General features: G+C 45.9%; 1 protein-coding gene across 2 annotated transcripts; it reads right to left on the bottom strand.

The window, feature by feature from the left end:
- Positions 1-1781: 1781 nt before the first annotated feature.
- On the bottom strand, positions 1782-10263 carry LOC139279017 (UDP-glucuronosyltransferase 2C1-like). 2 transcript variants are annotated; one of them, XM_070898339.1, is made up of 3 exons: positions 10093-10262; positions 9928-9973; positions 1782-6534 (listed from the first exon to the last, which is right to left on the bottom strand). In XM_070898339.1, the coding sequence occupies exon 3, from the start codon at positions 6507-6509 to the stop codon at positions 4896-4898; it is 1614 nt and encodes a 537-aa protein (XP_070754440.1). In that variant the 5' UTR covers positions 6510-6534; positions 9928-9973; positions 10093-10262; the 3' UTR covers positions 1782-4895. The 2 variants fall into 2 exon arrangements, with proteins under 2 accessions (XP_070754440.1, XP_070754439.1); XM_070898338.1 differs by lacking the exon at positions 9928-9973 and having other exon boundaries at positions 10093-10263.
- Between the last annotated feature and the right edge of the window lie 5582 nt (positions 10264-15845).

Genomic DNA, 15845 nt, shown 5'->3' with positions numbered 1-15845 from the left:
CTGGTGGAAAATGGATAAATGTCTTTCCTGTCACTCAGTGCTCTTTACCCCAGATGGACTGGTTGGGCCAAGTGGACTGTTTCTGTGCTGTATATTCTATGTAAGATGTAATAGTCACTTTTCCACTGAACTCTTCTCGCTTGTTCTTCCGAAGCTCCCAATTTTACACACACTCCCTCCTCTCTGTACTGAAAGCGGGTCTCATCATACCGTCTCTGACTCTTTCTTCCCCAGCATCTTGTACCGTGGAACTCTTCCACTCCCAAAGTCTCCGATATGTCTCCTATAAACTTGGTGTCATTGAACCAAGATTTCTTGCCAGATCTCGTGTTCCCTTTTCACTCGTGCTGGGGAGCCCGCACAGTGGATCTAGTCTCTTAGCTAAAGAGAGCAAGGGAACTGCATAAGAAGAAATTATCTAACCCGTGCAGTACCTGCCCTGGGAGTGTTTGATGGGACAGTGTAGAGGGAGCTTTACTCTGTATCTAACCCGTGCTGTACCTGCCCTGGGAGTGTTTGATGGGACAGTGTAGAGGGAGCTTTACTCTGTATCTAACCCGTGCAGTACCTGCCCTGGGAGTGTTTGATGGGACAGTGTAGAGGGAGCTTTACTCTGTATCTAACCCCGTGCTGTACCTGCCCTGGGAGTGTTTGATGGGACAGTGTAGAGGGAGCTTTACTCTGTATTTAACCCCATGCCATACCTGCCCTGGGAGTGTTTGATGGGATAGTGTAGAGGGAGCTTTACTCTGTATCTAACCCCGTGCTGTACCTGCCCTGGGAGTGTTTGATGGGACAGTGTAGAGGGAGCTTTACTCTGTATCTAACCCCCTGTACCTGCCCTGGGAGTGTTTGATGGGACAGTGTAGAGGGAGCTTTACTCTGTATCTAACCCCCTGTACCTGCCCTGGGAGTGTTTGATGGGACAGTGTAGAGGGAGCTTTACTCTGTATCTAACCCCGTGCTGTACCTGCCCTGGGAGTGTTTGATGGGACAGTGTAGAGGGAGCTTTACTCTGTATTTAACCCCATGCCATACCTGCCCTGGGAGTGTTTGATGGGATAGTGTAGAGGGAGCTTTACTCTGTATCTAACCCCCTGTACCTGCCCTGGGAGTGTTTGATGGGACAGTGTAGAGAGAGCTTTACTCTGTATCTAACCCCCTGTACCTGCCCTGGGAGTGTTTGATGGGACAGTGTAGAGGGAGCTTTACTCTGTATCTAACCCCCTGTACCTGCCCTGGGAGTGTTTGATGGGACAGTGTAGAGAGAGCTTTACTCTGTATCTAACCCCGTGCTGTACCTGCCCTGGGAGTGTTTGATGGGACAGTGTAGAGGGAGCTTTACTCTGTATCTAACCCGTGCTGTACCTGCCCTGGGAGTGTTTGATGGGACAGTGTAGAGGGAGCTTTACTCTGTATCTAACCCCGTGCTGTACCTGCCCTGGGAGTGTTTGATGGGATAGTGTAGAGGGAGCTTTACTCTGTATCTAACCCCCTGTACCTGCCCTGGGAGTGTTTGATGGGACATTAACATTCCTCTCCTCGATGAGCACAAAAATTGAAAGATGACAAAAAATGCCAAACAGAAAGTTGTTTGTTTGAGTCTGTCACTGAGGCTGCAGATTCCTTGCTCATCCTTCGTGAAATGTTTCCAAATTTTATTTGTGGGGGTGTGGGTGCCATTTGTGGAGACTAATTGTACTGTTACATTAAAGGTGATGAATTGTTGAATGATTTGAAGATTATTGTGGCTGTTGATGTGTATAGTAGGAGGCTGGCCCTTTTATATCTCGTCAGATGTGAATATTTATTTAAAACATCCTGTGCATTAAATCGAATTAAAACATTTTTCAAAAACTCCACAAAGTTTGATTATTATCTTCTAAACATTCTATCCACAGAGCAATGGAATGAGGATAAAGAACTTGCATTTCTATAGCACCTTTCACATCCTCAGGACATTCCAAAGCACTTTACAGACAATGAAGCACATTTGGAGTGTAGTCAGTGACATACTTGCTTTGGAGGCAGTTCAGAGAAGGTTCACTCGGTTGATTCCGGGGATGAGGGGGTTGACTTATGACGAAAGGTTGAGTAGGTTGGGCCTCTACTCATTGGAATTCAGAAGATTGAGAGGTGATCTTATCGAAAGGTATAAGATTATGAGGGGGCTTGAGAAGGTGGATGCAGAGAGGATGTTTCCACTGATGGGGGAGACTAGAACTAAAGGGCATGGTCTTAGAATAAGGGGCCGCCCATTTAAAACAGAGATGAGAAGAAATTTCTTCTCTGAGGGTTGAAAATCTGTGGAATTCGCTGCCTCAGAGAGCTGTGGAAGCTGGGACATTGAATAAATTTAAGACAGAAATAGACAATTTCTTAACCGATAAGGGGATAAGGGGTTATGGGGAGCAGGCTAGGAAGTGGAGCTGAGTCCATGATCAGATCAGCTATGATCGTATTAAATGGTGGAGCAGGCTCGAGGGGCCATACTCCTGCTCCTATTTCTTATGTTCTTATAATGAAGGAAACGGGGCAGCTAATTTGCACAGAGCAAGCTCCCACAAACAGCAATGTGATAATGAGCAGATTATCTGTATTTGTGATGTTGGTTGAGGGTTAAATATGAGCCGGGACACCGGGTTTAACTCCCCTGCTCTTCGAACTAGTGCTGTGGGATCCTTTACGTCTAATATTCCGACGTCAATTTCATTCTGGCGCCATCTATAGGGGATCCCGGGCGTCCAGAAACAGTGACATCATCAAGCAGGCTGAGCAACCAATCAGATGGAGGAATTCTCACAGACAGCGAAAAGCACAATTATCATTCACTTTTTAATAATGATACCGGGAATGAAATAACGATTGGGGCTTCACATGGGATTAAGGAAATATCAAACAAATTAAAAAAGAAATTTTGATTATTTTAAAAATCTGTGGAAATTTTATCATTGTAAGGAGGGAATGACACTTCATGCTCCTAAAATTAGTTTTACAGGGCCAGAGAGGTTGTTCAGCAATAATTATGACTGATTATGCCGATTTGACTCAGTTACAGCTCATTCAGCAAGGATTAACTTTTTACAAGGTTTTTACAGTGAGAACAGCGTGTGAAAAGGTGAAGTTCATGTCAAGTCACGGATCGTATGTTGATTGTATCTGCGAAGACTGCAACAGCACATCGTGTAGAGGAGCAGAGCATCACTGACAGCAATTGCCGCATTTCCACCTTTAAGTCTGCATGTGCGGATGGCAGAGGTTGCTGTCAGTTTTACACAGTAATGACGTCGAATGCTGACAGTTTCACTCTCATTACAACCAGGAATTCTGGGCCATTGCCCAACTGTAACAATCCCAGCTCCCGGTGTCACAATCCCAGCTCACGTCCCAGCCACAATGAACAAATGACCGATATATGTTCAAGTCGGGATGGTGTGTGACTGGGAGGGAAACGTGGAGGTGGTGGTGTTCCCATGCGCCTGCTGCCCTTGTCCTTCTAGGTGGTAGAGGTCGCGGGTTTGGGAGGTGCTGCCGAAGAAGCCTTGGCGAGTTGCTGCAGTGCATCTTGTAGATGGTGCACACTGCAGCCAGGGGGCGCCGGTGGTGGAGGGAGTGGGTGTTGAAGGTGGTGGATGGGGGGCCAATTAACCGGTTGCTTTGTCCTGGATGGTGTCGAGCTTCTTGAGTGTTGCGGGTGCTGCACTCATCCAGGCAAGTGGAGAGTATTCCATCACACTCCTGACTTGTGCCTTGTAGATGGTGAAAAACCTTAGGGAGTCAGGAGGTGAGACAATCATCACAGAATAGCCAGTCTCTGACCTGCTCTTGTAACCACATATTTGGCTGATCCAGTTACATTTCTGATCAATGGTGACCCCATTGATGTTGATGGTAGGGATTCCACGATGGTTAGGCCATTAAATGTCACTGGGAGGTGGTTAGACTCTGTCTTGTTGGAGATGGTCATAGCCTGGCAGTTGTGTGGTGCAAAGGTTACTTGCCACTTAATAAGCCCAAGCGTGGATGCTGTCCATATCTTGCCGCATGATGAGGAATTGTGTATGGAGCTGCACACAGTGCAATCATCAACAAACAGCCCCATTTCTAACTGTACAATGAAGCAAGGTCATTGATGAAGCAGCTGAAGGCTCTGACTCTCACTGGGGTACTGTTCCACAGCTTCTCCAATTTCTCATCCAAAGTGGCTATTCTGCATGCTTGGGTTCAGACAGCAAAAGCTATTCAACCATAGTGGGCACCCCAGCTGATCACCATTCCGTCCAAGTTGTGCTTCCCTTTAAATGTGTACCAGTAATATTTCATTTTGTTGTGTTGTCTTGTTTCTGTGTACCCAATGATGGGATTATAATTGTACTTGTCATTTTGAATTGTAACAGTTGGTTGATTCATTGAATAATGGAGTGGCTCAGTCCTTTCCCAAGTGTCCTGCAACTTTCTAAAGCAGATTTGTTCCGACATTACCCTTGACGTGAGGTTTGTGTCGTCTACAAATTTTAAGCGGTGAACGGTCTGACAAAAATATCAAGCGCTCCCCTGGTGACTGCATGGGGTAATGCAGGAATGGGACTGAGGCACGCAGGCATCACTGGAAACACATAGTGGGTCTGTCAGGGTATGAAAGAATCGGATGCATGTTTGAAAAGGATATAAAATGATCCAGGAAGGCAGAGTGTTGGGACTGGAGTAGAGAGGCTCCACACAGGGTTTCTTCTGTGCTGTAATGTCCTTGATTCCTAAACCCTGGCTAAACCCTGCTAAACTCAGCTCGAAACCAATAACATGAGGAACATGGCTCATCCTGTGAAGTATTCAAATCTTCTATTATTACATTTAAAGAACTCACTCGACGCCCCTCCCGCAAAAATAGACCAATCCTACAGAACTTTTTCTTTTCTCTTCAGTAAGATGTTACAAAACTTCTTCAATATTAGAACTATCAGCATCGTAATCGTTAGTGACACGCACAGCAGGAAGATCATCACGTCTACAGAGTAATACACGTACCAGGGAAGTTTGTAATATTCGGAGCGTAAATGTCCAGCGCCTTTGTGCCGTACAGTGTACTCGATCCAGAACACGGCTCTGTCCATCGGAGACTCTGGCTGGTCCCTGTGGAGAGCAGAGAGTTTCTGCATCTTTTCCCGATATGTCGTCTTGTTTATGACCTCGTTGAGTGCCCGCAGTAGATCTGATGACTGTAGAGAGGCGACATCAACCACTTTTGCTGCGCCTCTGCTTTCGAGTCTAACTAGGTTGTCAAACTGGTCATAAAACAATGGTAGGCCAACTACTGGCACCCCGTGATAGATGGCTTCATACACTCCATTGGTGCCACCATGGGAAATGAAGGCTCGAGTCTTGGGGTGCCCGAGTAGGTCATTCTGAGGGATCCACTTTGCTAGTAGTGTGTTATTCCCTATATTGGGAGGGATGTCTCCAACGTGTCTCCAAATGACTTTCTGGGGTATCTGAGCCAAGGCTTCAGCAATTTTCATTGAAATATCCAGTGACAAAGAGTTGACAAAGGTCCCCAGTGACATCACAACAATCCCATGCTTCCCCGAGCTTTCGACAAAGTCTTGGAGCTGTGCAGTCAGCGGTTTGGGCGGTTGACACTGGAATCCTCCAATGTACACAAAATTCGGCATGATAGGTCTCGGGAATTCAAATGTAAAGTCTACTCTCATCAGCCACACGTCCGCCCTTAAGAGAACGGTCCTGATATCTGTGTCTCTGCCCAGATATCGATGGCACAGTTCATTGTACACGGGGTAAACCAGAAATTCCGAAATACTTAACCCAAGAAGATTTTGCATAACGTTTTGAATTCTTTGGGGAAAACTCATTTTGTCTGTTAAGTGTGAATTGAAGACTGGGATATAGGAAAGTGGAGATGGGGCAGCGAAGAAATGAACTTCTCCAGTAATGATCCATCGCACATTGTACACCAATGGGACATTTAAATGGTAAGCAAGCATTGGACCTGCACATAAAGCTGGATCTGCGAGTATTAAGTCAAAGTTGGCATCTGCAAGTTGGTTTAACAAGTCTTTGTTTTCAAAAAGTATAGTGATGAATTGGTTGACCCAAAGATTGCCAGCTTTCCAAAGCAATAGTAGCTCAAACTCGAGCTGGATAAACGACCACAGTGTGCGGCCATTCTTGGAGATTGCCAGTGACCTTTGTATCAAACTCTGTATGGCAGTAGTATCTTCAATCACTCCTTTGTAGCCCTTTAGTTCAACCACAATGGATTGATATAGATCATGCTCCTCTTTAATATACCAAGATGTTGAGGAATGAAGCACAGTAATGTTGTGTGTGTGAAGTCTCAGTTCTTCTATTAGAACTCTCATGTTGATCCAGTGGCTTCCATCAATTGGAACAACCAGTATATTCGCCCCGTGGGTAACTGGACAAGGCAGGCTGATAATGATACTGAGAACACATGCAACCTGTAATCTGCTTTTCCATCCAGAACAATCCATACTGAGTGAGACCGATGCACAGATCCTGTGGGGAAACAATATAATTTGGCAAATAACAATTGTGACACATGTTGCCTGTTTACTAGCTACTCAGGGTTTCCTCAAATCAAATCAGCCCATGCCTACAATGGCTTGCCATCTGAAATCGCAATGCTAGTTGCTCAATATGCTGAAGATCAGAAGACCATTAGAAACATAAAAACATAGAAATATAGAAAATTGGTGCAGGAGTAGACCATTCGGTCCTTCGAGCCTGCACCACCATTCAATAAGATCATGGCTGATCATTCACCTCAGTTCCCCTTTCCTGCTTTCTCTCCATACCCCTTGATCCCTTTAGCCGTAAGGGCCATATCTAACTCCCTGTTGAATATATCCAACAAGCTGGCATCAACAACTCTCTGCGGTAGGGAATTCCATAGGTTAACCACTCTCTGAGTGAAGATGTTTCTCCTCATCTCAGTCCTAAATGGTTTATCCCTTATCCTTAGACTATGTACCCTGGTTCTGCACTTCCTCAACATCGGGAACATTCTTCCTGCATCTAACCTGTCAAGTCCCATCAAAATTTTATATGTTTCTATGAGATCCCCTCTCATCCTTCTAAACTCCAGTGAATAAAGGCCCAGTCGATCCAGTCTCTCCTCATATGTCAATCCTGCCATCCCGGGAATCAGTCTGGTGAACCTTCGCTGCACTCCCTCAATAGCAAAAACGTCCTTCCTCAGACTAGCAGACCAAAACTGAACACAATATTCCAGGTGAGGCCTCACCAAGGCCCTGTACAACTGCAGTAAGACCTCCCTGCTCCTATACTCAAATCCCCTCGCTATGAAGGCCTTCTTCACCGCCTGCTGTACCTGCATGCCAACTTTCAATGACTGATGAACCATGACACCCAGGTCTCGGTGCACCTCCCCTTTTCCTAATCTGCCGCCATTCAGATAATATTCTGTCTTCGTGTTTCTGCCCCCAAAGTGGATAACTTCACATTTATCCACGTTATACTGCATCTGCCATTTGCCCACTCACCTAACCTGTCCAAGTCACCCTGCAGCCTCTTAGCGTCCTCCTCACAGCTCACACCACCACCCAGTTTAGTGTCATCTGCAAACTTGGAGATATTACACTCAATTCCTTCATCCAAATCATTAATGTATATTGTAAAGAGCTGGGGTCCCAGCACTGAGCCCTGGGGCACTTCACTAGTCACTGCCTGCCATTCTGAAAAGGACCCGCTTATACCGACTCTCTGCTTCCTATCTGCCAACCAGTTCTCTATCCACATCAGTATATTACCCCCAATACCATGTGCTTTAATTTTGCATACCAATCTCTTGTGTGGGACCTTGTCAAAAGCCTTTTGAAAGTCCAAATACACCACATCCACTGGTTCTTCCTTGTCCACTCTACTAGTTACATCCTCAAAAAATTCCAGAAGATTTGTCAAGCATGATTTCCCTTTCATAAATCCATGCTGACTTGGACCGATCCTGTCACTGCTTTCCAAATGCGCTGCTATTTCATCTTTAATAATTGATTCCAACATTTTCCCCACTACTGATGTCAGGCTAACCGGTCTATAATTACCTGTTTTCTCTCTCCCTCCTTTTTTAAAAAGTGGTGTTACATTAGCTACCCTCCAGTCCATAGGAACTGATCCAGAGTCAATAGACTGTTGGAAAATGATCACCAATGCATCCACTATTTCTAGGGCCACTTCCTTAAGTACTCTGGGATGCAGACTATCAGGCCCCGGGGATTTATCGGCCTTCAATCCCATCAATTTCCCTAACACAATTTCCCGCCTAATAAGGATATCCTTCAGTTCCTCCTTCTCACTAGACCTACTGTCCCCTAGTACCTTCGGAAGGTTATTTGTGTCTTCCTTCGTGAAGACAGATCCGAAGTATTGGTTCAATTGGTCTGCCATTTCTTTGTTCCACATTATAAATTCACCTGACTCCAACTGTAAGGGACCTACATTTGTCTTCACTAATCTTTTTCTCTTCACATATCTATAGAAGCTTTTGCAGTCAGTTTTTATGTTCCCGGCAAGCTTACTCTCATACTCTATTTTCCCCCTCCTAATTAAACCCTTTGTCCTCCTCTGCTGAATTCTAAATTTCTCCCAGTCCTCAGTTTTGATGCTTTTTCTGGCCAATTTATATGCCTTTTCCTTGGATTTAAAACTGTCCTTAATTCCCCTTGTTAGCCACAGTTGAGCCACCTTCCCAGTATTATTTTTACCCCAGACAGGGATGTGTACAATTGTTGAAGTTCATCCATGTGATCTTTAAATCAGCAAACTTTAATCCTGGGCCCCACGAAGCTGCCGCCTTGTGTGGTGGACGCTGAATTCCTTCAAGCGAGAGCTAGCCGTATTTGTGGCTAGGGCTGAGATCACCTCTTACAGAAGGGAGGTACTGCAGGGAAGTCAGGGTCTGACTGATCCTCTCGACTACTTTTCTTCAGCTAGATGCGTCGGGGAGGAGTTTTCCAAGATTTTTTCCCCTAAACTGGCCTCGGTTTTTTTTAAACTTGTTTTTCGCTTCTCCCAGGAGATCCCAGGGCCATCCGTCATTGATTATATGTTCATAATCAGAAAACTTTAAACCAGTGACCCAGGGATCAGTAACATCCAGCTTACTCCCCGAGAATCAGTAACTCCCACAAATTCCACAGGGATCAGTAACTCCCAAACATTCCCCAGGGATCAGTAACTCCCAAACATTCCCCAGGGATCAGTAACTCCCACACATTCCCCAGGGATCAGTAACTCCCAAACATTCCCCAGGGATCAGTAACGCTCAAACATTCCCCAGGGATCAGTAACTCCCAAACATTCCCCAGGGATCAGTAACTCCCACTTATCACAGAATCACAGAATAGTACAGCACAGAAGGAGGCCATTCGGCCCATCGAGTCTGCACCAGCTCTTTCGAAGAGCGACCCAGTTAGTCCCGCTCCCCCCGCTCTCCCATATACCTGCTAGTTGTTCTCCTTCAAGTATTTATCCAATTCCCTTTTGAAAGCTACTATTAAAACTGTATCCACTGTCCAGAAATGCTACTGTAGAAAGACTGCGAGACCGGGTCTCGGAAAGAATTTAGACCGCAATTAAATCATGTTGAGAAGAACAGAGATATGGTAACATTACTAACGATGAGTTTTTCCCAATACAGATGCAGCGTCGAGAATCCGGAACCCTCGGAACCGAGACCGGGCCCTGGATCAGTAATTCACACACATTATTCCCGGGATCAGTAATTCCCACACATTATTCCCGGGATCAGTAATTCCCACACATTATTCCTGGAATCAGTAATTCCCACATTATTCCCGGGATTAGTAATTCACAGACATTCCCCAGGGATCAGTAAAGTTATTACTTTAGAAGCAGTAAGTTTTTACTCACAGAGAGGACACAAATCCAACAGTCAGATGCCTGATGTTCAATGTAACTAAGATTTAAATTGGTAGAAAGGTTATTATGCAATCTGTCCAAATTTGGTCCAAAGTCTAAGTTAGTTTATCATTGTATAGATTTAAATTTTATGCGATGGTCTCTGCTGCTACTAACCTGCTGTTCAAATCTGATGGATGGGCACAATAACGCAGGATTTTCTGCATTTAAAACGGAAGTCCAGTTAAATCACTGCAAAAGCTCCAAAACTGAAAGGACCAAAGCACCGCTCAAACAATCCTTGGCTGCTGATTTTAAAAAATGTGGAAAGAAACAGGGCGTATCATTGTGAAAGAAAGCTTCCAGAGTGTTTGAGCACTGATAAGAAAATGCCAATGCATTCCGATCTGGAACAAGCAAGGTAAAAAGACCAGCTATTGGTGAAGGATTGCCCTTGGTTGAACATAGAAACATAGAAAGAAACATAGAAATTTACAGGGCAGGAGGAGGCCATTCCGGCCCATCGTGTCCACGCCGGCCGACAAAGAGCCACACGGCCCTCGGTCAGCAGCCCTGAAGGTTACATATAAACCTATGAACAATGACGGAAAGGTAAAGAGCACCCGGCCCAACCAGTCCGCCTCACAGAACTGCGACACCCCTTATACTGAAACATTCTACACTCCACCCCAACCGGAGCCATGTGATCTCCTGAGAGAGGCAAAAACCAGATAAAAACCCAGGCCAAATTAGGGTGAAAAAATCTGGGAAAATTCCTCTCCGACCCATCCAAGCGATCGACACTAGTCCAGGAGATCACCCTGGCCGTATTCGATTCCCTGCAGTACTTACCATTATATCTGCTCCGTCCAACAAAAGGTCATCCAGTCTAATCCCAATTACCAGCTCTAGGTCTGTAACCCTGCAGGTTACTGCACTTTAAGTGCCCATCCAACCATCTCTTAAAAGTGGTGAGGGTTTCTGCATCCACCACTCTTCCAGGCAACGAGTTCCAGATCCCCACAACCCTCTGTGGAAAGAAGCAAGAGTGAGGATCACACCTGGTGACCTGCCTTTTATACTAGGCCAGGCACACCTGTACAGGTAACCTACAAGTCTCCCACTGAGGTGCCCCCTGGTGGCACACCTTGTAATAGTACAAGCACTGACCATGTCGAATACATGACAACTGCCACCAAGCTCATGGTCTACAGGGCTGTAGTAATACCCGCCCTCCTGTATGGCTCAGAGACATGGACCATGTACAGTAGACACCTCAAGTCGCTGGAAAAATATCACCAACGATGTCTCTGCAAGATCCTACAAATCTCCTGGGAGGACAGATGCACCAACATCAGCGTCCTCGTCCAGGCTAACATCCCCAGCATTGAAGCACTGACCACACTCGATCAACTCCGCTGGGCAGGCCACATAGTTCGTATGTCAGACACAAGACTCCCAAAGTAAACTTGGAGCTCCTTCACGGCAAACAAGCCAAAGGTGGGACAAGGATAGTCTCCCTGATAAAGTGCAACATCCCCACTGACACCTGGGAATCCCTGGCCAAAGACCGCCCTAAGTGGAGAAAGTGCATCCGGGAGGGCACTGAGCACCTCGAGTCTCAATGCCGAGAGCATGCAGAAATCAAGCGCAGGCAGCGGAAAGAATGTGCGGCAAACCAGTCCCACCCACCCCTTCCCTCAACGACTATCTGTCCCACCTCGTATTGGACTGTTCACCAAAGAACTCACTTCAGGAGTGGAAGCAAGTCTTCCTCGATTCCGAGGGTCTGCCTATGATGATGATGATGATCCCTCCTTAAATAAGGAGACCAAAACTGTACGCAGCACTCCAGGTGTGGTCTCACCTGGACAGTTTTAGCAGAACTTCTCTGCTTTTATACTCTATCCCCCTTGCAATAAAGACCAACATTACATTTGCCTTCCTGATCACTTGCTGTACCTGCATACTAACATTTTGTGCTTCATGTACAAGGACCCCCAGGTCCCTCTGTACTGCAGCACTTTGTAATCTACCATTAAAATAATAATTAGCTTTTTTATCTTTCCTACCAAAGTGGATAACCTCACATTTTCCCACATTATACTCCATCTGCCAAATTTTTGCCCACTCACTTAGCCTGTCTATATCCCTTTGCAGATATTTTGTACCCTCCTCACAACTTGCTTTCCCACCCATCTTTGTATCATTAGCAAACTTGGCTACATTACACTCTTGGCTGCTGGCTTCAGGTGAGGAGTACGGACAGAATACAAGAAAAGGGAGTGGTGAGGCATAATAAAGAAAAATAAAACCAACTGATTTTCGTTGCCAGAGAACCTCTCCTGAGACTACGCTGTGATATTGTACTGTACTGATATTCTGGTCAATCCCTGCCTGCCGTATTCCCCCGATACCCCCACCACCCATTCCCCTTCCTGACCAAAGACAAGGGCCTGGCAATTCGGGCGCACCCACTTTTGGGGGTGTAGGCCCCCATTTGAATATACAAATTGCTAACCTGTTCCAGGTGTGGGCATGGAGCGATTTTTCATCCTTTCCCAATAAGGCGCATGTCCGACTCAAACTGCACACGTTTCCTGCCTCGCACGGCCAAATCTCTCGACCAGTTGCTTAATGTCCACTTGCGACCAGCTCTGGTAAACCAGCGTGACTACGAGGTGAGCGTGTGGCAGAGGGATGGTGGAAAGCCCAGCGATAACCCTTGGTCCTGCTCACTGCCATCCAACACTGACAACAGCCTCAACTGCCAGACCGAGCTCATGGGACAACAGTTAGTGATCATAGAATAGAATCATACCTCCATGGAGGGCCACTTGGCCCAAAGTATCTGCCCTTCTCTTTGAAACAGCTATCCATTTACTTCCACTCCCCTGCTCTTTCCCCATAGTCCTGTCAATGTTTCCCCTTCCAAGTATTTATCTAATTCCCTTTTGAAAGTTACTATTAAATCTGCTTCCAGCGCCCTTTCAGGCCGTGCATTTCAGATCATCATAACTCACCTAAAAAAATTACCCTCATCTCCCATCTGGCTTTTTGACCAATTCTCTTAAATCTGTGTCGTCTGGTTACCGAGCCTCTTGCCAGAGGAGACTTTCTCCTTATCTATTCCTATCAAAACTGGTTATGACTTTGAACACCTCTATTAAATCTCTTCTTAACAGTCTCTGCTCGAAGTAGAAGAACCCCAGCTTGACAAATCTGGAATTTTTTGAGGATGTAACTAGTAGAGTGGACAAGGGAGAACCAGTGGATGTGGTGTATTTGGACTTTCAAACGGCTTTTGACAAGGTCCCACACAAGAGATTGGTGTGCAAAATGACAGCACATGGTATTGGGGGTAATGTACTGACGTGGATAGAGAACTGGTTGGCAGACAGGAAGCAGAGAGTCGGGGTAAACGGGTCCTTTTCAGAATGGCAGGCAGTGACTAGTGGTGTGCCGCAGGGCTCAGTGCTGGGACCCCAGCTATTTACAATATACATTAATGATTTAGATGAAGGAATTGAATGTAATATCTCCAAGGTTGCAGATGACACTAAGCTGGGTGGCAGTGTGAGCTGTGAGGAGGATGCTAAGAGGCTACAGGGTGACTTGGACAGGTTAGGTGAGTGGGCAAATGCATGGCAGATGCAGTATAATGTAGATAAATATGAGGTTATCCACTTTGGGGGCAAAAACAGGGAGGCAGAATATTATCTGAATGGTGATAGATTAGGAAAAGGGGAGGTGCAACGAGACTTGAGTTTCATGGTACATCAGTCATTGAAAGTTAACATGCAGGTACAGCAGGCGGTGAAGAAGGCAAATGGCATGTTAGCCTTCATAGCGAGAAGATTTGAGTATAAGAGCAGGGAGGTCTTATTGCAGTTGTACAGGGCCTTGGTAAGGCCACACCTGGAATATTGTGTACAGTTTTGGTCTCCTAATCTGAGGTAGGACATTCTTGCTATTGTGGGAGTGCAGCGAAGGTTCACTAGACTGATTCCCGGGATAGCACGACTGACATATGAAGAAAGACTGGATCGACTAGGCTCATATTCACTGGAATTTAGAAGAATGAGAGGGGGTCTCATAGAAACATATAAAATTCTGATGGGATTGGACAGATTAAATGCAGGAAGAATGTTCCCAATGTTGGGGAAGTCCAGAACCAGGGGTCACAGTCTAAGGATAAGGGTAAGCCATTTAGGACTGAGATGAGTAGAAACTTCTTCACTCAGAGAATTGTGAACCTGTGGAATTCTCTACCACAGAGAGTTGTTGAGGCCAGTTCGTTAGATATATTCAAAAGGGAGTTAGATGTGCCCCTTACGGCTAAAGAGATCAAAGGGTATGGAGAGAAAGCAGGAATGAGGTACTGAAGTTGCATGATCAGCCATGACCATATTGAATGGTGGTGCAGGCTCGAAGGGCCGAATGGCCTGCTCCTGCACTTATTATCTATGTTCTATGTTTCTGCAGACGCTTCACATAACTGAAGTCCCTCATACCTGGTACCAAACTAGTAAAACTGTGCTGCACTGTCTTCAAGGCCTTGACATCCTTCCTACAAAGAATTGGACACAATACTGCAGTTCAGGTCTATCCAGAATTGTATAAAGCTTTAGCATAACTTGCTTGCTTTTGTACTCTTTGGCTTTATTTATAAAACCAAGGATTCTTCTGAGCAAAATGTATCACTTCAACCTTCACTGCTAAATTCCATCAGCCATGCGCTGGCGCTGTGGAGAATGAAGTTCTCTTCTGCCTGAGCCCTGAAATGAGCTTGGGCTGGGTTTAAAGCAGGTAGTAGGAGCCCAGCAACAAACACACATGAGCAGCTGTCGATCCAACGTTGTTGACGGATATTCTGGAGTCAAAGCCCTGAACATCACACTATACTGTGGGGGCAGGCTAACAGCTGATGTTCAACACCCTCACTGGTGGAAAATGGATAAATGTCTTTCCTGTCACTCAGTGCTCTTTACCCCAGATGGACTGGTTGGGCCAAGTGGACTGTTTCTGTGCTGTATATTCTATGTAAGATGTAATAGTCACTTTTCCACTAAACTCTTCTCGCTTGTTCTTCCGAAGCTCCCAATTTTACACACACTCCCTCCTCTCTGCACTGAAAACGGGTCTCATCATACCGTCTCTGACTCTTTCTTCCCCAGCATCTTGTACCGTGGAACTCTTCCACTCCCAAAGTCTCCGATATGTCTCCTATAAACTTGGTGTCATTGAACCAAGATTTCTTGCCAGATCTCGTGTTCCCTTTTCACTCGTGCTGGGGAGCCCGCACAGTGGATCTAGTCTCTTAGCTAAAGAGAGCAAGGGAACTGCATAAGAAGAAATTATCTAACCCGTGCTGTACCTGCCCTGGGAGTGTTTGATGGGACAGTGTAGAGGGAGCTTTACTCTGTATCTAACCCGTGCTGTACCTGCCCTGGGAGTGTTTGATGGGACAGTGTAGAGGGAGCTTTACTCTGTATTTAACCCCATGCCATACCTGCCCTGGGAGTGTTTGATGGGATAGTATAGAGGGAGCTTTACTCTGTATCTAACCCCCTGTCCCTGCCCTGGGAGTGTTTGATGGGACAGAGTAGAGGGAGCTTTACTCTGTATCTAACCCCGTGCTGTACCTGCCCTGGGAGTGTTTGATGGGACAGTGTAGAGGGAGCTTTACTCTGTATCTAACCCGTGCTGTACCTGCCCTGGGAGTGTTTGATGGGACAGTGTAGAGGGAGCTTTACTCTGTATTTAACCCCATGCCATACCTGCCCTGGGAGTGTTTGATGGGATAGTGTAGAGGGAGCTTTACTCTGTATCTAACCCGTGCTATACCTGCCCTGGGAGTGTTTGATGGGATAGTGTAGAGGGAGCTTTACTCTGTATCTAACCCCGTGCTGTACCTGCCCTGGGAGTGT

Source organism: Pristiophorus japonicus, chromosome 13 (genome assembly GCF_044704955.1).
Source record: "Pristiophorus japonicus isolate sPriJap1 chromosome 13, sPriJap1.hap1, whole genome shotgun sequence".
Taxonomy (NCBI): Eukaryota; Metazoa; Chordata; class Chondrichthyes; family Pristiophoridae; genus Pristiophorus; species Pristiophorus japonicus.
This window is presented reverse-complemented; position numbering and strand designations above follow the sequence as displayed.

Excerpts from the sequence above, each read along its gene's own strand:
- LOC139279017 (XM_070898338.1), bottom strand. The coding sequence starts at position 10,142 with ATGCAGAAAATCCTGCGTTATTGTGCCCATCCATCAGATTTGAACAGC. Across the intron at positions 6,535-10,092 it reads CCATCAGATTTGAACAGCAG|GATCTGTGCATCGGTCTCAC; the intron begins GTTAGTAGCAGC and ends GTTTCCCCACAG.